Here is a 19693-nt window from a genome sequence, read left to right on the forward strand (position 1 = left end):
TCAGTAAACCAACACATCATTAAATTAAATCAACTTAAGAATTCAACACGCACTGAAAAAAAATAGAAAAACAAATAAGATGGCGTATCGATCACCTTCGATTCTTACAGTGAAAGTGAAAACATGTCTAATTCTAGAAAATACATGCGATATTCAATTTTGAAAATCTAAACGAAATATTAAAATGGTTTTTGGAAAGTTCATATTTTCAATTCTATGATTTTTGTTTGTATTTCTCCATACGAATTCGACGGATTCTTGTATTGTGGTATTAAATATGGTGTCCACATAAAAGTGGCATTCCTTTAAATGCCAACTTTACGTCAATGGCTACCACAGGTGTCTCTATGTAGACAGTTAGGCCTACTTGAACCAACGGTACCAGTTTTAGAAGTTATGGTAAATTTTATGATGTTTCTGTAGACTTGTGGTTGGTCAAAACGTCCTTGCGTTGCGTCCAAGAATTGTTTTTGTCAGATCGTGTGTATATTAGGAGGCCTGTTTACGGTTACCTTAAAGACATTTTTTTCTTATATAATAAAATCCGAAGTTTCGTTTAATATTATACTGATAATTAATTGTATTAAGTAAAATATTGAATTAATGAAGGAGAGAAACAATGGATATGTATTGCTGAATAATTTATAGTTTCCATCAATTTGTTATTTGAATCATCCTCCTCTGCTGAAACCAATCCCAATGTTCCCAAAGTCTCATTTAAATTTTCTTTTAATTAGCGTACAATGACTTTGTTGGTTGTAGCCTCATATAACCCGAAGATCAAGGTCACGTGAGCCTTCTTTACGTCATCAATCCCAAGCCAATTTGTCTAATGAAGAAGCAAGCGATATAACCAGTAGTGGAATTACAAAATAGATTGATTATCAAGCTCCGGCGAGTAAATGTTTGTTGGTACGATATTGGTTTCTTGCGTTGTGTGTTGAATTTCACCCTATTTGTAGACACTGTAATATCTCATTTCTATATTTATATTATTTGTCTGGCTATATCTTTCTCTATAGGCCTATTTATTTTATCGATATATCGATTTTATCGATATATCGATTTTAACAATTTTTTCCATCCATTTATCCATTCGTCCATTCTTTCAACCACTTTCCTTTCGTTTCGTGTATTAATGTTTTTAGATACCATAGGCCTACACCTACAGAAATATATATAACCGTGTTCATTTTCTTCACACTCTGGTTAAATTTAATAATATTTAAAATAATGAAGGTAGCCTATAACATGTCCAGCTGATTACAGCAGTGCTGGCTACCCCTGTTGTTGCCTTTTTTTTAATCGTGGAAATATTTCGAGCCATTTCTTGCTTTTTTCCTAGGGTACTGTTATGTTTTTTCTTATATGATGATAATTAATTTTGTAAATCCTTATTTGTATTTCCCACATTAGTCTGTAAAGTAAACGATACATAAATATGTAAGGTGTAAATATCTACCAAAAAATATCCATTAGTGTTCGAATCTTACCTATCGGTGATAATGCTTGGTTCCTACTAGAACGCAGCGCAATGACGTAATCCGCAATGCAAGCGAATCGACCAAACCAAAGTGATGGATTATTCAAACTATCGCTTTTGATTGGTCAATTCGCAAATTTCACCAACAAGCGTTAACCTTCAAAACCGATGACATGATTTTCTATTTCTATTTAAAATGGTTGAACACGAATTATTCAGTTGTGGACGGCTCCCTTGGCAACCCATATCGATTTATATGTATATTTCAATAGATAAATTGAATGCAGTAACAGTATACATTTACCACAACTTGATGGATTTTTAACGTGTAATTACCCAAGCTCTTATAATAAGAATCATTCAATAAACTCATAATTAATACCTTATAAGTAAGTACACGTTATTCATTATGTTCATGGTACTTCCAACATTAAAAATAAGTTTGCCATTATTTATGAGAAGATTCTCGTACAGTGTCTAGAGACAATACACTCCTGAGCGGTTTCATGTCAAGCGACCAAGTCCAAACCCTAATTAATATTCTGAGCCTAACCCGCTATTATGTATACAAAAACAATCGACGGGACTCGAACCATTTACCTTCGACTGGGATGCCAAAACAGTAACCATTAAGCCATGGAAAAGCTTGGTTCTTAGGACGCAACGCAGGGATATAAACCACAAGGCAACGAATCGACCAATCAGAAGCGATATATTATTGGAACTATCACTTGTGGTTGGTCAATTCGCTGGCGTTGTTGCTTACACCACGTTGCATCCTAGTGGGAGCCAATCCTAAATTAATAAAAAACTGAACCTCTTTAATCCATCTATAATGTGTACAAAAACCAACGGGGTTCGAACCCTTTACTTCGGACTGGGGTGCAATAGCAATATACATTCAACCATGCAACTAGCTTTCCTCCTCTAACCCTCTATAAAGCTTGTTTCCCACTAGAACGTAACGCAAGCGTTTTAACCAATGACAAGCGAAGTTATAGACAGCAATCACAAGCGAAAAAGCCATCGCTTGTGATTGGTCAATTCACTTGCGTTGCGTTACGTCCTTGTGTTGCGTCGCTAGTGGGAACCACGCTTTAGTGTCCGTTACGTTAAAGCGTAGTTCTTATGAAGCAACGCAGGAATTTAAACCACAACGCAATGAATCGAACAATCAGAATCGATGGATTATTCGAACTGTCGCTTGACTGGTCAATTCGCTGGCGTTGCGTTCTAGTGGGAACCAATCTTTAGACGTATTTGCGTTGTGTCCTAGTGGAAACCAATCTTTAGACGTATTTGCGTTGTGTCCTAGTGGAAACCAATATTTAGACGTATTTGCGTTGTGTCCTAGTGGAAACCAATCTTTAGACGTATTTGCGTTGTGTCCTAGTGGAAACCAATATTTAGACGTATTTGCGTTGTGTCCTAGTGGAAACCAATCTGTAGACGTCTTTGCGTTGTGTCCTATAGTGGGAACCAAGCCTTAGTTTGAATTAATCGATAATTATTGCCGGTGTTTTCCCCAACCTCGTCCCACCATCTGGTATATTTTAACTTAAATAAAAGGGATTGAAAGCCTACAATGTACTTATGAGAACTATGATCCAATTTCCATTAGCATATAAGAAATTATAATTTTTGGCGTCAGAATATAATATCCGTCTTATTATCGATCCGAAGGAGCGTGATGGTTATAAAAGATAATTGTAAAATGTTTTTCTTTCAGACTCAAGTATCTAGGGCGTCTAGGGCGTATAGTTAAGTGCTATTCGCCTTTTAAATGTGCATCATCGGTTATGTTATATTAGTGCGTATCTAGGGTAAACAAATTGTACAAGCTGAGAAGAGTGAAATTATCTTCCCTGGTACAAGTAACTGTTCACAATAAAGAATGCGACATACAGTAAAACCCTTACGGGATCCCTCCAGCAAATGTCCCCCGTAATAGAAGTGCTCCTGATTAGGGCTTGGCAGTGTTAACAACCATTATACGGCCCCTCCATGTTTCACGCGAAATTGTCCCTTTAATAGAAGTGTCCATTGAATGGGGTTGGCAGCGCAGTCGTCGTGAGACGTAGTGGTACAACTCCTCGTTCGTTTCATTCTAAAAATTCCAGCAGCGTTTGTATTTCATTAATGTAACCCGGTTCTCTGAAAGAAATATTAATCTGTAGAAAAAAGAAGAAAAAATGTCCACAGTAACCATGACTGAACGTTCATGACGCTGTTCAATTTCAAACCGTCTTTTAAAGTAAACAAGGCCAACAGTCATAAGTCGCATGCTCTCAGAAAAAAATGAACTTTCAAAACGTAATGTACTTTAAAACTTTTCTGTACATCAAAACAGTTCAAAAAGTACAGAAAAACGCAAAGTGATACCCGACCGACAGACCGACCGACATAGTTAAAACTTGTCTGTACATCAAAACAGTTCAAAAAGTACAGAAAAGCGATAAAACGCATAGTGATACCGGACAGACCGACAGACCGACCGACATAGTGAATTATAGAGTCGCGTCCACCCACGCGACTAATTGTCTCTACATCAAAACAGTTCAAAAAGTACAGAAAAGCGATAAAACGCAAAGTGATACCGGACCGACAGACAGACCGACCGACATAGTGAACTATAGAGTCGCGTCCACGCGACTAAAAATGCCGGCCGTCTGTCCCCATCATAAACTTTGGTTTTGTTACAATAAAGATATATTGTCCCCCTAAAAATGTTTTTCTCTATTTTTTTTATTGAATATGCCATTTTAATGTCACGTAATATTTATTAACTTTGACCAAAAACTAGGTTTAAAAAATGATTTAGGCCTACATAAAAAAAATGTAATTTAAAGCAAAAAATAATAAAATTTTCTGTCAGAAAATGATTTTTAAATTAACTGTTTCGTTTGTCTTTTTATAAGGTAAATCATTATATATATTTTTTTACAGAAGTGAATAACTTTATTAAAACTGTAAAATGGCATATTTAAAGTCTGATGAACTATTGTTCATGTTTTTGAGGGACAATACATCTTTAATATAACATTGGACTCCATTCGTAACTTCAAAGATGTTTTGTTCCCCTGAAAAATAATTTTTTAATTTTTTGTTGTTGAATATGCCATTTTATATAAATATTTATATTTATAACATATAGTTATTCACTTCGACCAAAAATTGGATGGGAAAAAAAAATTTATTTACCTGAAACAAAAAATTATTTACCGGAAAAAACTGGAATTGAAAGCAAAAAAATGGTCAAATTTATAATTGAAAATATTATTTTTTCTGGGTTTTTTTTCTTCGGCAGTGATTAACTTTATTAAAACTACAAAATAACCTACTCAAAGTCTGATTTAATTAATCTTAATTTTTCATGTTTCATCTTTAATCACTTTCACCGTAACATTTAGAAGACAATTTAAAATAACATTGTACCACCAATGTTTTTAAAGAGGGATTATTAATTTATTGCTTTCTCGAACTTTTTTTTCTATCTTTAAAGATAATGAATGTTTCTCCTTGACTGTTATTATTTTAGCATTATTCAAACATTCTATGTCCAATCGTTGTTAACCGGCGTTGCTAGGACAACAAAATAATGTAAACATATTTAACCAATGATAACGATTAGTTACGCGTTGGATTGTATTGATTAGTTCTTAGAATGACGTATGTAGTAGGAGAACATGTACAACATCACGATTCTATTGTTACATCATAATGAAGCCAATATCGTGTTATTTTAATGTTATTTGATGCTCGTTCTGTACTTTTAGGGCGATTATGAAATTTATCAAAATGTTTTTAGAAACATTAACGGTAGTAATTATTGTGTTTTCCTCATGTCTTTGTTTATTTTACCTGTTTAACTTACGAATTTGAAGGTAGTTCGTAACACTGTCGCGCAATCGTTTTGTGTTAGTCGGCGTTCCATATCTTTCTGACCCTAAGATTAATGGTTCTTAATTGAAAGCTGTCGCGCAATAGTTTTGCGTTAGTCGGCGTTCCATACCTTAATTGGAAAGAAATATTTAGTATTTAATTTAATAATTGATGGACTGTAATTAGATAATTTAGGGAAAAAAGATATGTTGTGGTAATCATACATATTCATGCAAGATTTTTAAAAAATGAGCATGGGTTTTAAACAACAATAGCGGAAACAACAGAAGAAACACAATATATTAATGTACGCATGTTTGTTAACATTAGTAATGTTAGTTTGTATGTCAAATACCATACAGTGTCGAATAAGCGCATTAAAAAGGCCTATCCCGAGAACAAACATTAATTTGTACGCGCGCGTAATGTCACAAGCTGATTTACAGTTCATCTTGATGGTGATAATTGAGCATAAGTACCAGATTTCAATATAGTATTTTGCACAATTTAAACACATTGTTAATAATAATTAATGATAAAATAAGTAATAATAATAAAACGATCATACATGCTACAAGACGGAAATTAGTATAAGTTTTCTTGTTTAATACGGTAATAAGAATAAGAATTACAATTGCACAAGTTTGTGAACCAACGAACGGTTTTAAATAAACAGTATGCGTTGAATCACCTCAATATTTCCGCCGGCCGTGTTCGTTAAATCTTGTAGTATGCCTTTAAGTGATGTTATATATCCACCACAACCCATTAATAGCAAATCGAACAAATCGTGTTTATACTCTACCCCAGATTCGTATATTCTTTTCCATCTACTATTGGCATTGTGTTTCGTTATAAGTGAACCAAATATTTGTTATTTTTTGCAATTTGTTTTAATTTGAAAAAAGCCCACAAACTGTTAAAACGAAACATTTAGAAGAAAGACAACCATGAAACATACCTTCTTTTTTTTAGAAAAAAAAAAGTTTTACAGACAATGATGGCGCATTTTAAAACTTTGATGAAGTATTGCGTAATATTTGGTCAAATTAATGAGTACTACAAATTAAAATTCTTGACTTTGTAGTTAACATTTAACATCTTTATCTTAGCATGTACGATTTGCAAACTTTTTAAAACAAAAAAATCAATATTTATTATTGTGCTACAAATGTTCTTGCTCAACCAATTAAACAAGAATCACGTGATATAAACCGATTGTAAATACAGAATACACATTAGTTTAATTTGTATAATCACACATGTTTTCTTTCAACCTCTTTTTACACTGAAAAGTCAGGGGTCAAGTAACCATACCGAAATTTTAATATATAAAATAATTATCATTGCATGTGTTCCTGCATAGATAATGTACACATGTGAAAGAGTGTTAATTACAATGTTGAAGCTTGGTTCCCACTTAGACGCAAGTGATTTGACCAATCACAAGCGATGGATTATTCGAATTGGCGTTTGCCATTGGTCAACTTACTTGCTTTGCATCCTAGTGGGAACCAATCCATTGAACAGCCTCTCGATATAGTGTTGCGCAAATGTAGATATTTAAGTTTGTAACAAGAATAAGTGTAATAGGCTAGACCATGTTGTGAGTGCAAAGTTAAAAGGACGCATTTTCGACAGTGACCAAGACACGGTTTTACGCGCGCGTTCGGATGATATGCGTACAAAAGGTATATTTTTGTAATCGTTTAAGTTTGCCGCGTGTAAAACTTGCTATCTTTTCGTTTGTCACTGACGTCATGAAATTATAAAATTAAACCTTAATACTATTAAAATATGTGTGCAATCTCACAAAAATGATCTCAATTGTTATATAGTAGTTATCGATAATAATATCAATAAATATAATTATATTGATGGCTTATAATAAATTATTTACAAAGCAATTTGAATACCGAGAAATTCGGACACATACCGTAACTTGCACAGTTTAGACATATCTTTGACCGTTGGAATGGTTATCATACAAAAATAATTTAAGATAAATAGATTAAAAATTGATAAATTATTAAATATTCTATAGTACAGTGGCGTATACGTAAATATGTACACACTATTTCGTATATTTATGCGCGTTTAAGAAATATTTACACGTGCCATTTACAATATCTTGGAACTGCCCATTTATATTTATATAATTTACACATTACATTACATCAGAATTTTGCTATTTTGATATAAACACAGCCATATAGATATATTTGTTAAATTATATAAATTGCTAGATTATCGAACAAAGTAGCTTTGGATACAGAATTAGGTTTATTATGATAACTATCCTCTCCATTTTCCACCAAATATTACGAATTATATTAATAATAGATATAACTAACCATTATAACATCGATGTGAAATATAGTAAGCTTAATATATTGTTTGATTAATAAAGAAATACCACCTGAGTAATTATAACACTCCTCTTTGAATAATTAAAATCTTACGGATCGATAATTTTCCAAACTTTAATGTTTTAGCTTAATAATAAATAAATAATAGAGTCCAGCTCGTGATCATTTCTTATTATGTTATCGAACCGTCTCCATGTTACGTCACAAGAGCGCGCATTCATCGCCAAGAAACGCGGAAATAACAAACACATTCTATTGTCAGTAGCATTTGTCTTTTCAGACGACAGCGGCCACTGGCTTATACGTACGGTGTGCTCAACTGAAATATGATATAGCTTTAATAGATGTCACTGACGTTGAGTTTGTTCGTACAGAAAGGAAACGAAGTGTCTGGCAATTAAAACAAGACTACATACGTAAATCTTAATATCCCTCTTTTGTTCCTATTCTGGTTATTATTTTGGTCGATTGTGATTAAAAGCGCCCATTATTTATCATTAAACGAAATAATAGCATGAGATATCCATCAAAGAAACTGTAACTGTAAGCACCGCGTACCGGTAAGCTTTATTAAAGCTTGGTTCCCACTAGAACGTAACGCAAGGACGTAAACGCAACGTAAGCGTGTTGACCAATGACAAGCAAAGTTATAGACAGTTAGCAATCACAAGCGAATAAGCCATCGCTTGTGATTGGTCAATTCACTTGCATTGCGTTACGTCCTTGCGTTGCGTCGCTAGTGGGAACCACGCTTAAGCTTGATTCCCATTGGACGCAAGTGGGTACGGGCAACGCAAGTGAGTTAACCAATAACAAGCGACAGTTCGACCTATCGCGTCGTGATGGTCAAATTACTCGACTGAGAAACAAGTTTGTTTTCAATTGTTCTTACTGTGAAAGAAAGAAAAAAAGGTGTAAAAAAAAACAATTGAGTATGGCAACTCAACTTTACATGATTAGGCCTATAACATTCTCGTTTACGTAAAGTTTACGTGTTTAAATGTAAAATTATATGATATTAATCGAATATAATAAAGTGAGTAAAAACAGAATGGAAATAAAAATTAATATGAATTCAATAATTTGAATCGAATTTATAGATACTAATCGTGATGAAAAGAAAACAGAATTTTTTCAATATTGGCTGTTTTGGATATTATTATTAATTTGATATCTTAATAACTATCTTATTACATTGTAAAGTTGCCTTAAGTGTTGTTTTGTAGTCTAATGGATCAATAGTGTATTATGAAATATGTAATATTAATTATGCTCCCCCAGTTTATTATAAGTAATTGACGAAATGCGTGTAAGCCAAGCCAGGATAATTTGTATTCTTGATAATTGTCTGTCTGGAACAAAATACTATTATAAATTGATGGAGGATGATTTGTATGTTCCATCACACATGCTTCAAAACCATTGGTTTGAAGAAAATGCGTTCATACTTCACTGAAAACGTTTCCTGTTGACGCTTTCTTGAGACGTAACGCGTTTCTTATTGCTCAGGCATGCAAAGCATAGTGAGCCGACGCGTCGGCGCGCAGCAGTTCCAAAAAAGCAATAAGTTTTTTATAATTATAAGCCTTTAAATAAAAACATATTATAAGCAACTTGATTCTGCAGCTGTCACTAGATTGGTTCTAACTGAATATCGCAAGTCATCTAGATACGAGTCTAGCTGTATTAAAAAAATACCTACATTTGGCATGAAAATATCTGTCAGTTTTATATTTGCAGACTATGTATAACAACGTTTAGTGACAGCTGTCAAATCGGGTGTACAAGTTCAATTTTGGTGGCAAAATTAAGTTTATTAAGTCATTAAGTAACAACCTTTTACAATGTATTTTAAGTTTAAACCAAATGAATACATTTTATATAAAAGATAGGCCTATATATTGGAAAATGTGTATTTAAAATTGAGGCGTTTCGTCGGCGGTTGGTGGTGATTCAATATCATCAAGATCAGCTGTGTCCTCTTCACCATACATACTGTTATTAAATGCAGGGCTTTCAACAGGTGTAGGTCCACCCGTTTGTACTGGTTTTGGCGATGAACTCTTTGGCGCTTTTGGTTGTTTCTTTGCCATAGCTAACACTTTTGCGCTTCCTCCGCTTGGACTCCTGCCACCTTTGTACTTCACTTCGGCTTCCTTCTCATTCGTGCATTTTGTAACAATATTATCGTGTTCATTACGTTTCTCTTGGACGTGAAGTAGAGTTGGTAATTTTGCAGTTACATAATCCTGTTCACACACTTCATTCAAAGAACCTACGCGAGAACTACTTGAGCTCGGCGAATTCGAATTATACGGTGAGCTATCAGGCGAAAAGTATCTAATGATGTCAGCAATTTGATCATCCAAGCGTGACATCTTGACGCTTAAGGCTTCAATTTCTTCTTTCAGTTCAACTTTAATTTCTAATAAACTTGTAAGTACTTGGTGGTCAGTCGTTGAGGTGCTCAACGGACTGTCTTTACTTTCAGTTCTACCAATTTCATCTAATTTTTGTTCACTCCTTAATATTCCACTATCTCCGGATTCAGTCTTTCGTAAATTTGATTTACGTGTAAATATACCTAGTTTAGCGGGATCGTCTGCCGAATCGTCCCGCCTAGGTTTCTTTGCGTCAGGCATGCGCACAAACTTAGTTTTCCCGTTCGCATCCACCCATTTTGACCCTTTTTGATAAAGCTTTCCAAGCATCTCTCCACCGGCACCGTCTGTTTTTGGTGTTGCTTCTCCCCTTTCTGCAGTGGACTGGTTTTGTGGTGGTACTACTGCTGCAGGCGGCGGTGGCGTTTCTGCTGGTTTTTCTGGTTTTCGAAATTTGGTAAAAGCTTTTCGTGCTAGAATTTTATCAATTGGTGGATCATTTTTCCTTTTTAGCGCTGATTCTTGTTCTGCTTTAACCTCCGCAATTCGTCTAAATATTCGCTGTAAAAAAAATAAATGTATAGTACTTTTACAAAATAGTATTTGTTACTCATCATGTTTAGGCAAAATTAGTTTAGGTAGAGGTAGATAGTAGTGATAAATGCTATTTTATTTATGGTTATTAATGTTCTGTATTTTAAGGAACATTTTTATTATGTATAGTTCACGTGGCAATCTTAAAAGGTTTCTTAGCATTCAGTTCAAATCACCAACATTTATCAAGGATTTCAATATTGATTTCCTCTGAATCAATTGCATTGAACATGAATAATGTTCTACATTAACACTTGCTAAAAATAAATTCACAAATCTGTAATTTATAAGGATAAGACGATTTAACAGAATGAATGTATTGATATTTTATTGCCGTTTATATCACATTCAAGCAACATCGACGTCACAGACGCCACTAAAGCTCTGTCTACACTATCAAACTAGTTTGACCAAAAAAGTGTCATGTGCCCAAATATGCTAGTGATATGACGTCATCGTGTCCATATATAGGAACATCATATTTGTTTGCAACATAATGTTTGATAGTGTAGACAGAGCTTTAGAGATACACATTTAGCGTGCGCATGCGTTCCGAATGTGGGTTTCCTCTCACAAGAGAGCCTTGGATTTGTGCAACGACCTATGTCTATGTCGCATATGGCTTTAAAAAAAAAACAAAAAACGCCAAAACGGTGTCGACGAATTTAGTGAGAAAGCACGTACGTCCCAATGCGCACAATTAAATGACGTAACTATTGCCTGTCTCCCAAATTGAAAGCTCCCCACTGACGATTACATGTTGAGCTTACCCTATTCCGTAGATTGTATGTAAGAACCATATTTCTGTCGAATGTTTTTGCAAAGCCAGAGTAGAAGTCTAGAACGTCTAACAGATCTTCCCGCTTGATGCTATGAAGATTGCAGTACGTCAGTGCTTTGACGTTGGCTGCCGATTGTCCTAACAGGTCTTCCCGCCAAAAGTAGTCACCAAAAACATCGCCGCTTGCTGTAATGATAAATAACTATTATTCTAAATTCACATTTAAAATCATACCTTCAAAGTTGATAACACTAAACAAACAAAGGCTAGCTGAGTAAAACCAACTGAAAGAGCAATTTATATAGTTTGCAGACTATACCCGGTAACATTATTCCCGCCGTTTACTCACAGCAGTACACTGGCAACATTTAAATTAATTCTAATGCGTTTTTACATTACATTAAGGCTTAATTATTTTTGTTTTCAAGTACAGAATAGTAAACATCAATATAGGGCGGAAAACAACATTTGTTATTTGTTATTGTTTACTGGGAAACCAGTCTTTGACTGAAGAGGTTACCCAGTGTAAAATAGATGACAAATAACATTTTAAACCGTACCGAGAAAATGATTCATTTAAATTCAATTCAATTCAAATAAACATTTATTTCTTTCATTCATATTTGAGTAAAAAACATTTTTTTTAGAGATATAATACAGTAAATCATAATGTATAAAAAAAAAGATGATTCAGTTATATACAAAATGAAAGAGGCAAAAAAACCCAAGAAAGTATCGATCAATTGGAAACAAAAATCCAATTGAAACTTGTATATTGGGAAGCCATGTAAGAAGATTATATACTTATATATATAAATGTAAACATATAACTACACATACACACACAGATCAACAGACACACACACACAGATCAACAGACACACACACACACACACACACCAACCAATAAATCATAATAGTATAAACATCATAATTAGCTTGGTTCCCATTTGGACATCATAACCCAATGACGTAAGCGCGCCGCAAGTAATTTGACCAATCGCGACGTGGTGGACCATCTGAATTGTTGGTTGTGAATGTGATTGGCTTACCCAAGTGGGAACCAAGCTTAATACGAGACGTAACATTGACAACTTACCTAAAATTGCAACAATATCTTCATCTTGGATAACTTCCAGCGTGCCAGAAACAACAAAGTACAATATATCAATACTTTCACCAGTGTGTATCAGCAGATCACCGGGGGCACTGTGGTTCATGGTAAAGTTGATGGCTAACGCGCGCAGACAACCTTCACTGGCCAATCGGAAGGCAGGATGGCCACTGAAAACTGTCCGATTCAAATGCACGCATAGATCGGCTTTCATGTCTTTCGGGCAAAACTCGAGAATCTACGAAAACAATTATAGTAGAATTAAGGTGTTGATTGATTGATTGATTTATTTGTTTAACATATTTATACAAGATTACACAATTAGGTAAAAGAAAATCTGATTTGCATTGTGGTCCTGTCTTAAATATAAAAAATCAGGATTTTGTGAAATGATATATTATTGTAATCAATTGTATTGAAAAGACTGGATCATTTTCTGGTCATTAATGTCATGATGACGAAGCCAACTTACCCTTTTCGAATCGGTTCCCTTCGTGATCGACCAAGTGGACACCGTATAGTCAATAACCCGCTCACTCAGAGCCTTGTCAACCTGATGTAATTTCATGAACTCTCGCACGTTTTTCAAATTCTCATGATACCGAACAGTTGCTGATGTAAATTGTTGAAAAATCGTGGTAACTGTTCCGAAGATAGTGGCATATAATAGCGCTAAAAAAACACAGAAATATATTTAACATTTTTATTTATTTATTTTTTTATTTCATCAAAACCAACAGCAACGAAAGTTGCCACTTAAAGGTATGAAACAGATACAATAAATACTCTATTTATAAAGTAAACTTAAATAAATATGTAAATATGTATGAGTTGGTATACTATATTACGTTTACTGTTAGACAGAATACTTTCTAGGAAAAAGTAATGTAGGCCTAATTAAGTAAATGTAGAACTGTATATTATGTAGCCTAGGTGGTTTTTTTTGTGTTTTTAGTCGCGTGGAAGCGACTCTATAGTTCACTATGTCGGTCGGTCGGTCTGTCTGTCTGTCTGTCTGTCGGTCTGTCTGTCTGTCTGTCGGTCCGGTATCACTATGCGTTTTATCGCTTTATGACCTTATCTTGATATCAGTTTAATCTAGCTAAGTCAATTTTTCAAAGAATATTTCTTATGGCCAGGAATCGATGTGGTTATGTTTTCACGGTGCGCAATAAAAAATTACGCGGTCTACGCACGATTTAACGAAATCACGTTTGTAATCATATCTTAACAACCATGAATCACAATTAAATAAAATTTGGTACTCATAAATTTCAGGGCATAAATCATCATATGGCAATACAATTACGTGCGTAGCGCATGTAACGCATGCGTACGCGCGCTTAAAATTTTCAAAATTTATTTGCGATGAAATAAGAGTACGTTTCAGGAAATTTTAAGCGTTTACAAAATTGCCATGAGTGCGCAGATTTTTGCGCGCGCACTGCGCGTTAAATGTTATTGCGCACTCTTTTTGCCCGATTTCTGTTTTCTTGACTTACTTTTCAACTCGAAATTACGTTATACGAGCACGTCAAAAGTGACAGGCTACGCACGTGTAAATTAAAAAAATATTGTTTTTAAACATTTCAACATTTTTAAACATGTTCAGTAATTTCGGTCAGTATAGTTCACTATGTCGGTCGGTCCGTCTGTCTGTCGGTCTGTCTGTCTGTCTGTCGGTCTGTTTGTCTGTCGGTCCGGTATCACTATGCATTGTAGCACGCGACTTAATGGCTGTTGGCCTTGTTTTTTTGCAGTTCAGAATACTTGGGGGTATTTCGCGTCATATCATTGAATATCTTAGTATTTTTACATAGTTGCAACGCAATGACGTAGGCGCGTAACGCAAGAGAGTTGACCAATCACAAGCGACAGTTCGGATGATTGGTCAAGTGGTGGAAAGCAAGCTTTTCTATGCGTCTGTAGTTTAGTTTATCTATGTCTCTTTACAGAAGAATAGCTAGTTTCAACGCAGATGTAAACGTAGGGAATTACATATGATGTTAAGCTATTCCAAAAACACAATAGAGAGAACAAAAAGCTCTCAGAATTTTAATTGGCATGTAAAAATGTGTTATAAGAAATTTAACTAGAAAACGCATAAAAGAAAATGAGACATATATTGTCAGACGATGATGAGATATTAAAAAGGCAGTTGGTGTATTCAATAAGTCCAACAAATTAGACACGAACGGCTACAGCTGCGCGTAGGCGTATATTGATTCACGAACAACACAATCCCACTAACTTTCTAACAAAAGCCCGTGAGAAAGATTTGCGAATTTGCGAGGTGTTTGTAGGTGCACTCCGTCTTAATATCGTTCTAATGGCCTCGAGAACTATACGCGGATAAAGGTTAGACTTTTATTTACCTTTCTTCCAACGGTCACGTGACTATTGTTGCCACTCGTGCAATATTCTTTCTTTCCGGTGTGGCAAGCTTGTAAATTTGGGAAAAGATCTGATTAAAGCCCGCATGTGACTGTTGTTGGAAAGCGCGTGCAACAGTCAAGTTGTACCAAACTGTCTCGGTTATGTTCGGCTCGGTTTCGGCATGATAAGACGCAGTGCGTCCGAATTTCCTCATATAGTTCGTTTGCCCAACGCGGTCGTACCGTCGTCATCTTTTTGTACAAATCTGCGTCGGTTGCTCTGAACGTAACGTACGGATCTACTTCGAAACAAAAGCTTCCGGCCAGTATTTGTGACAATTCAACAACTAATATATTGTTTAAAATATTACTATTTTTCATGTATACACAATTAGACGCCTCTCTTAAATTTAATTTTTTTCAAATTGTTTTGATTGGATTAATAATACTGTACTTCTCTTGAATTCATTGACTTATATTTCGTCTGTTTTTTACATAATGGTTTAGAATTTACAAATTTGTAGTACTGTTAGACACTATAGGAGACACCTACACTATGGCCTATACCTATTCTTGGAACACTACGTTCGGTCCCGAAGGTGTTCTCTTAATATATGAATGCTACTGCATATGCCAGTATCTTTATCGATTGTTTAGCTTATTTCACAATTCATTGTTCAATTTGCAGGCTTCAGATGTAGGTCGGCCGAAATACATAAATGCTCATTTTTAGAATGAAAACATCTTTTATTGGTCAGTTTCATAAGTAAATGGAAAATTCAATTTCCACTTGAAAGAACATCAGAAAATTGAAAATGGTGTTTTTATAGCTGGTTGTAATATATCGAGTATGTAGGTGAAAACCTTAATTCTTTCTAGATTTATAAATACGAAGCTTTTAATAACACATGATAGAGTCACGTAAAGATAATTCCACAAGTTGGCTCAACAAAGCAGCTTTAAGTTCTCTGTGGTGTTAAGAATATTATTACGAGATTTGCTTTTAGACATTCTAAATAGCATGCGTTTTCATTGTTGTCGAAATCATAATATATAATAACAATAATCATATGTATATAATAGCGATTTATATAGAAATGACATTAATAAACAAAGAAAGAAATATAAACATATATTTAAACAATACGGTAGATTTTCAACAACACGACATAGATACAATGGTTCCGCGTAACTTAGCTCACAGTGGATTGGCTCACAGCGGATATATTCCCATAAATTAATCGTATGATAAAATTAAATGCCTTCTCCTAGATTCGGACCTGCGACCTCTCTCTGACAATATTAATAGTATCACTCGAAGGTTCAGTAATAGACTCTAAGTCTGATTACTATCCAATAATGTTTGATATTTTATTGATTTTACCATTTTCTATTTAAACAATCATAATATCCCGGATTTAAATCGGTATCCCGGGTTACCAACGCAGAGAAGCGCGTGTACTTTCAAATTACTGAGATTAGTATGCATATTCAAGGTTTTGTATACTTTGAAATATGTAAATTGATTGATGGAAATCGCGATTGAAGTCAATAGCAGCTTTTTAACGGATTGAAAGCAAATCTACTTCGTTACTGTGTTAATGCAGACTTTCAGTTCGTCTGGGTAAAATAAAAAAAAAACGCCTTTCACATGCGCAGTACAGATTTTTGTATTGTGTTTGTTATTTACAGTGAAACCCTATTCAATTCAATTCAATTTATTCAGCAATATATATTAAGTGGGTAGTTTAAGAATCCTACACTAGAGCATTACATTAGAGGTAGCACGCGCCCTGAATACTATACGGATTGGCTCAATTATAACTATTATTTCCCCTTCGTTCGTGTCACAGGAGATTGCCCCTTAATATCGGTGTCCCATTAATATTGGTGTCCCTTAATATCGGTGTCCCCTAATATCGGTGTTCCCTTAATATCGGTGTCCCCTTAATATCGGTTTTCCCTTAATATCGGTGTCCCCTAAATATCGGTGTTCCCTTAATATCAGGGCCCCCTTTATATCGGTGTTCCCTTAATATCGATGTCCCCTTAATATCAATGTCCCCTTAATATCGGTGTCCATCGATGTTCCCTTAATATCGGTGTCCCCTGAATCGGGTGTCCCAGAAGAGAGGTTCTTTTTTATTCAATCTTTAACTGAAAGGAAAATTAATTAGCAGATAGTTTTGTAAAATGTTAGAAACAAATAAAAAAGGAAAACAAATCAGAGATGAAGAATATTGGTAATTTAATATTAGAAAGAAACAATACTTACATCCAACGATCATCATTATAATTGTAAATAATTTTTCCGCAGCAGTTGTAGCAAAAATATTTCCAAATCCTACCGAAGTGAGACTGCTAAGCGTATAATATAAAGATGAGACATAAGCCATCCCTATCGTAGGTGCTACTAGGTTCTGGTTCTGGTCTTCAGTCAGCTCAATGTTCAGGTCAGTCGTGAGCTTGTGAAGCCAGGCTGCGGTATTGTTCCTTTCTTTGAACCCGATGGTGAACCAAAGGCAGGCAAACCAGTGCCCGATAAGTGTAAATGATAACATAAGGAGTATAAGTAAGGCTGTGCCGTATTCTATGTAGTGGTCCAGTTTGCGTATGACTCGACCGAGTCTCAAAAGTCTCACCACTTTTAGGGCACTAAAAATGTTACTGATATTCTGAAAAAGAATAAAGATTGACGTTATTATGGCATGTAGTTTTTATACGCAGTTTTACGTTAATCATTTTCATTAATTCCTCGTATAAAATTCATTTATAATTTGTTAATAAAGTTGAAAGTGCTAATCTGGTAGCCGTGGGTCCGTGGAGGGCCTAATCTAATTTTCCTCAGCTTCCAGTTAAGCTTGAGGATCAAGAAAAATACATTTAACATTTTAACACAACTTCGACGCGCGCGATTGATTCCGTGTTACGCGCGAGTCTACTTTGTGATGCAACACCCAAAGAAGATTTTATTTTGCATAAATTGTAAACAAAAGCAAATTTATAATTGAATTAATAAAAATCAATTTATAATTGAATTAATAAAAATCAATTTATAATTGTATTAATAAAATCAAATTTATAATTGAATTAATTATAGCATATGTATATTTTATTATTTTGGATTAGAACAGCGCCATCAGCATTCGTAGTGCAGCCTGACGCGCCGCAGACAATATTCATTAAAACATCCGCGTGTTGATTAATTATCTATCAATGAATAATTTATTTAATATGATGTATGAATAGTTACTTTAAGAATAATCGATGTTATTAATTTAAGACAAGTTGCTGTTGATATTTGATATTTAAACTTTGAAAAGAATGATTATCGTCGCCAAAAGCATTCAACTTTGACCTTTATGAAGTAAAGTGTTAGTGAATCTCAGCATCGACTGAAGACAATTTTTTAATTCAATGCAGTATTCAATTATTTTGATCATCGTCATTATCCTTTCGTCATTGATATCATACCAATTACTATCGTCATGATTGGCGAAGTTTTGGTAAATTTAACCTTTGACCTTATGTTAACCTCCTATAACCCTCGATTTTAATTGATATTAATTATCACCTAAATGCGTATTAGTAATATTGTCAACATTTTGTTAAATTTGACCTTTGACCTTATGTTACCTTCAACCTCCAATAATCCTCGATTAATATTTATTATCACGTGTAAACGTGTATTATTAACATTGTCAACATTTTGTTAAATGTGACCTTATGTTAATGATAACCTCCAAGATCAAATTGTAATTAAGACCGTCTGTGAATTGTATTGAGTCAAGAAAGCAAGTAAAAGCATTATTAAGATTATCCGCAAGGTGATATCGACCGGTTGCTAAGGAAACACAGCTTTGGTCAGCATTAACAAATGTGTTATTTGGAATTTCAAATGTAGTTCAGTTGTTACAGTATAGTATAATTACATGAATTTACAGGATCGTGTGTTCTTTAGTATAGTCAGTGCTAGACGAAAGTTTACACACTAACACGTTTGTGTCGCCCGATTCTCAGTTCTGTAGGCCTATCTCCACACAATTTGTATCAGTTTATCATAGGAGCAAATTCAATAATGCAGCATCTGTGATGCCTGTATCATAGGGTTAGATTAAGGGTTAGACTTTGCATATGTGTTTTACATGTGATGCTGTATAACGGAATCTGTCTATAATAGTCGCTATCCAATCGAGTTTGAACAATACCATGAAATGAAGTGGTCTAATGGTTAGGGCAACTGCATATCAAGCAGACGGTCCGAGTTCGAGTCTCGGTTGGAGCGACTTTTTCTCATTCTCACAGATTTCCTCATCTTTATCGTTTAAAATTAATTAATTAAATTTCAGTATATCACCGGGCGGTTTAGAATTAATGTTCTTTGCCTGATTTGTTTATATAAATAAATATAGATACAGTACCAAAAATCTCATTTTGTAGACAAATTATCCCGCATGAAGTTATCAGAGATACTAATACTAAAAGACGACGCATTTCATTGGTTTCCGTTTGATACTAATTTCTACTAACCAACCCACCCGTTTGACATTCAATCTAAAGGGCGAGCGCAACCAGTGGGAGTAATATATCAAAATCAATTGTAGTTTTTGTTTAATAAACGATATTTTTCTGACAGGAGTCCCAGCAGTTTATTAGTTAGGGTCAATCATAACAATATTCACGCAATATTTTATGACTGTGTGACAATCTCCCA

The 19693-nt window shown here is 34.5% G+C and overlaps 1 protein-coding gene across 1 annotated transcript in view; it reads right to left on the reverse strand.

Annotated features, from left to right (window-relative positions):
• Nucleotides 1-5969: 5969 nt before the first annotated feature.
• LOC140060028 (voltage-gated delayed rectifier potassium channel KCNH1-like) overlaps nt 5970-19693 on the reverse strand; it is a 46778-nt gene continuing 33054 nt past the window's right edge. Inside the window, exons 6-10 of the mRNA XM_072106064.1 lie at nt 17255-17654; nt 13077-13276; nt 12590-12842; nt 11480-11676; nt 5970-10676 (exon numbers count right to left, since the gene is read on the reverse strand). Of these exons, the coding sequence (XP_071962165.1) occupies nt 9651-10676; nt 11480-11676; nt 12590-12842; nt 13077-13276; nt 17255-17654 (2076 nt within the window). The 3' untranslated portion in view covers nt 5970-9650. The remainder of the gene's footprint in view (nt 10677-11479; nt 11677-12589; nt 12843-13076; nt 13277-17254; nt 17655-19693) is intronic.

The sequence above is a fragment of the Antedon mediterranea genome, chromosome 10, assembly GCF_964355755.1.
Source record: "Antedon mediterranea chromosome 10, ecAntMedi1.1, whole genome shotgun sequence".
Taxonomy (NCBI): domain Eukaryota; kingdom Metazoa; phylum Echinodermata; class Crinoidea; order Comatulida; family Antedonidae; genus Antedon; species Antedon mediterranea.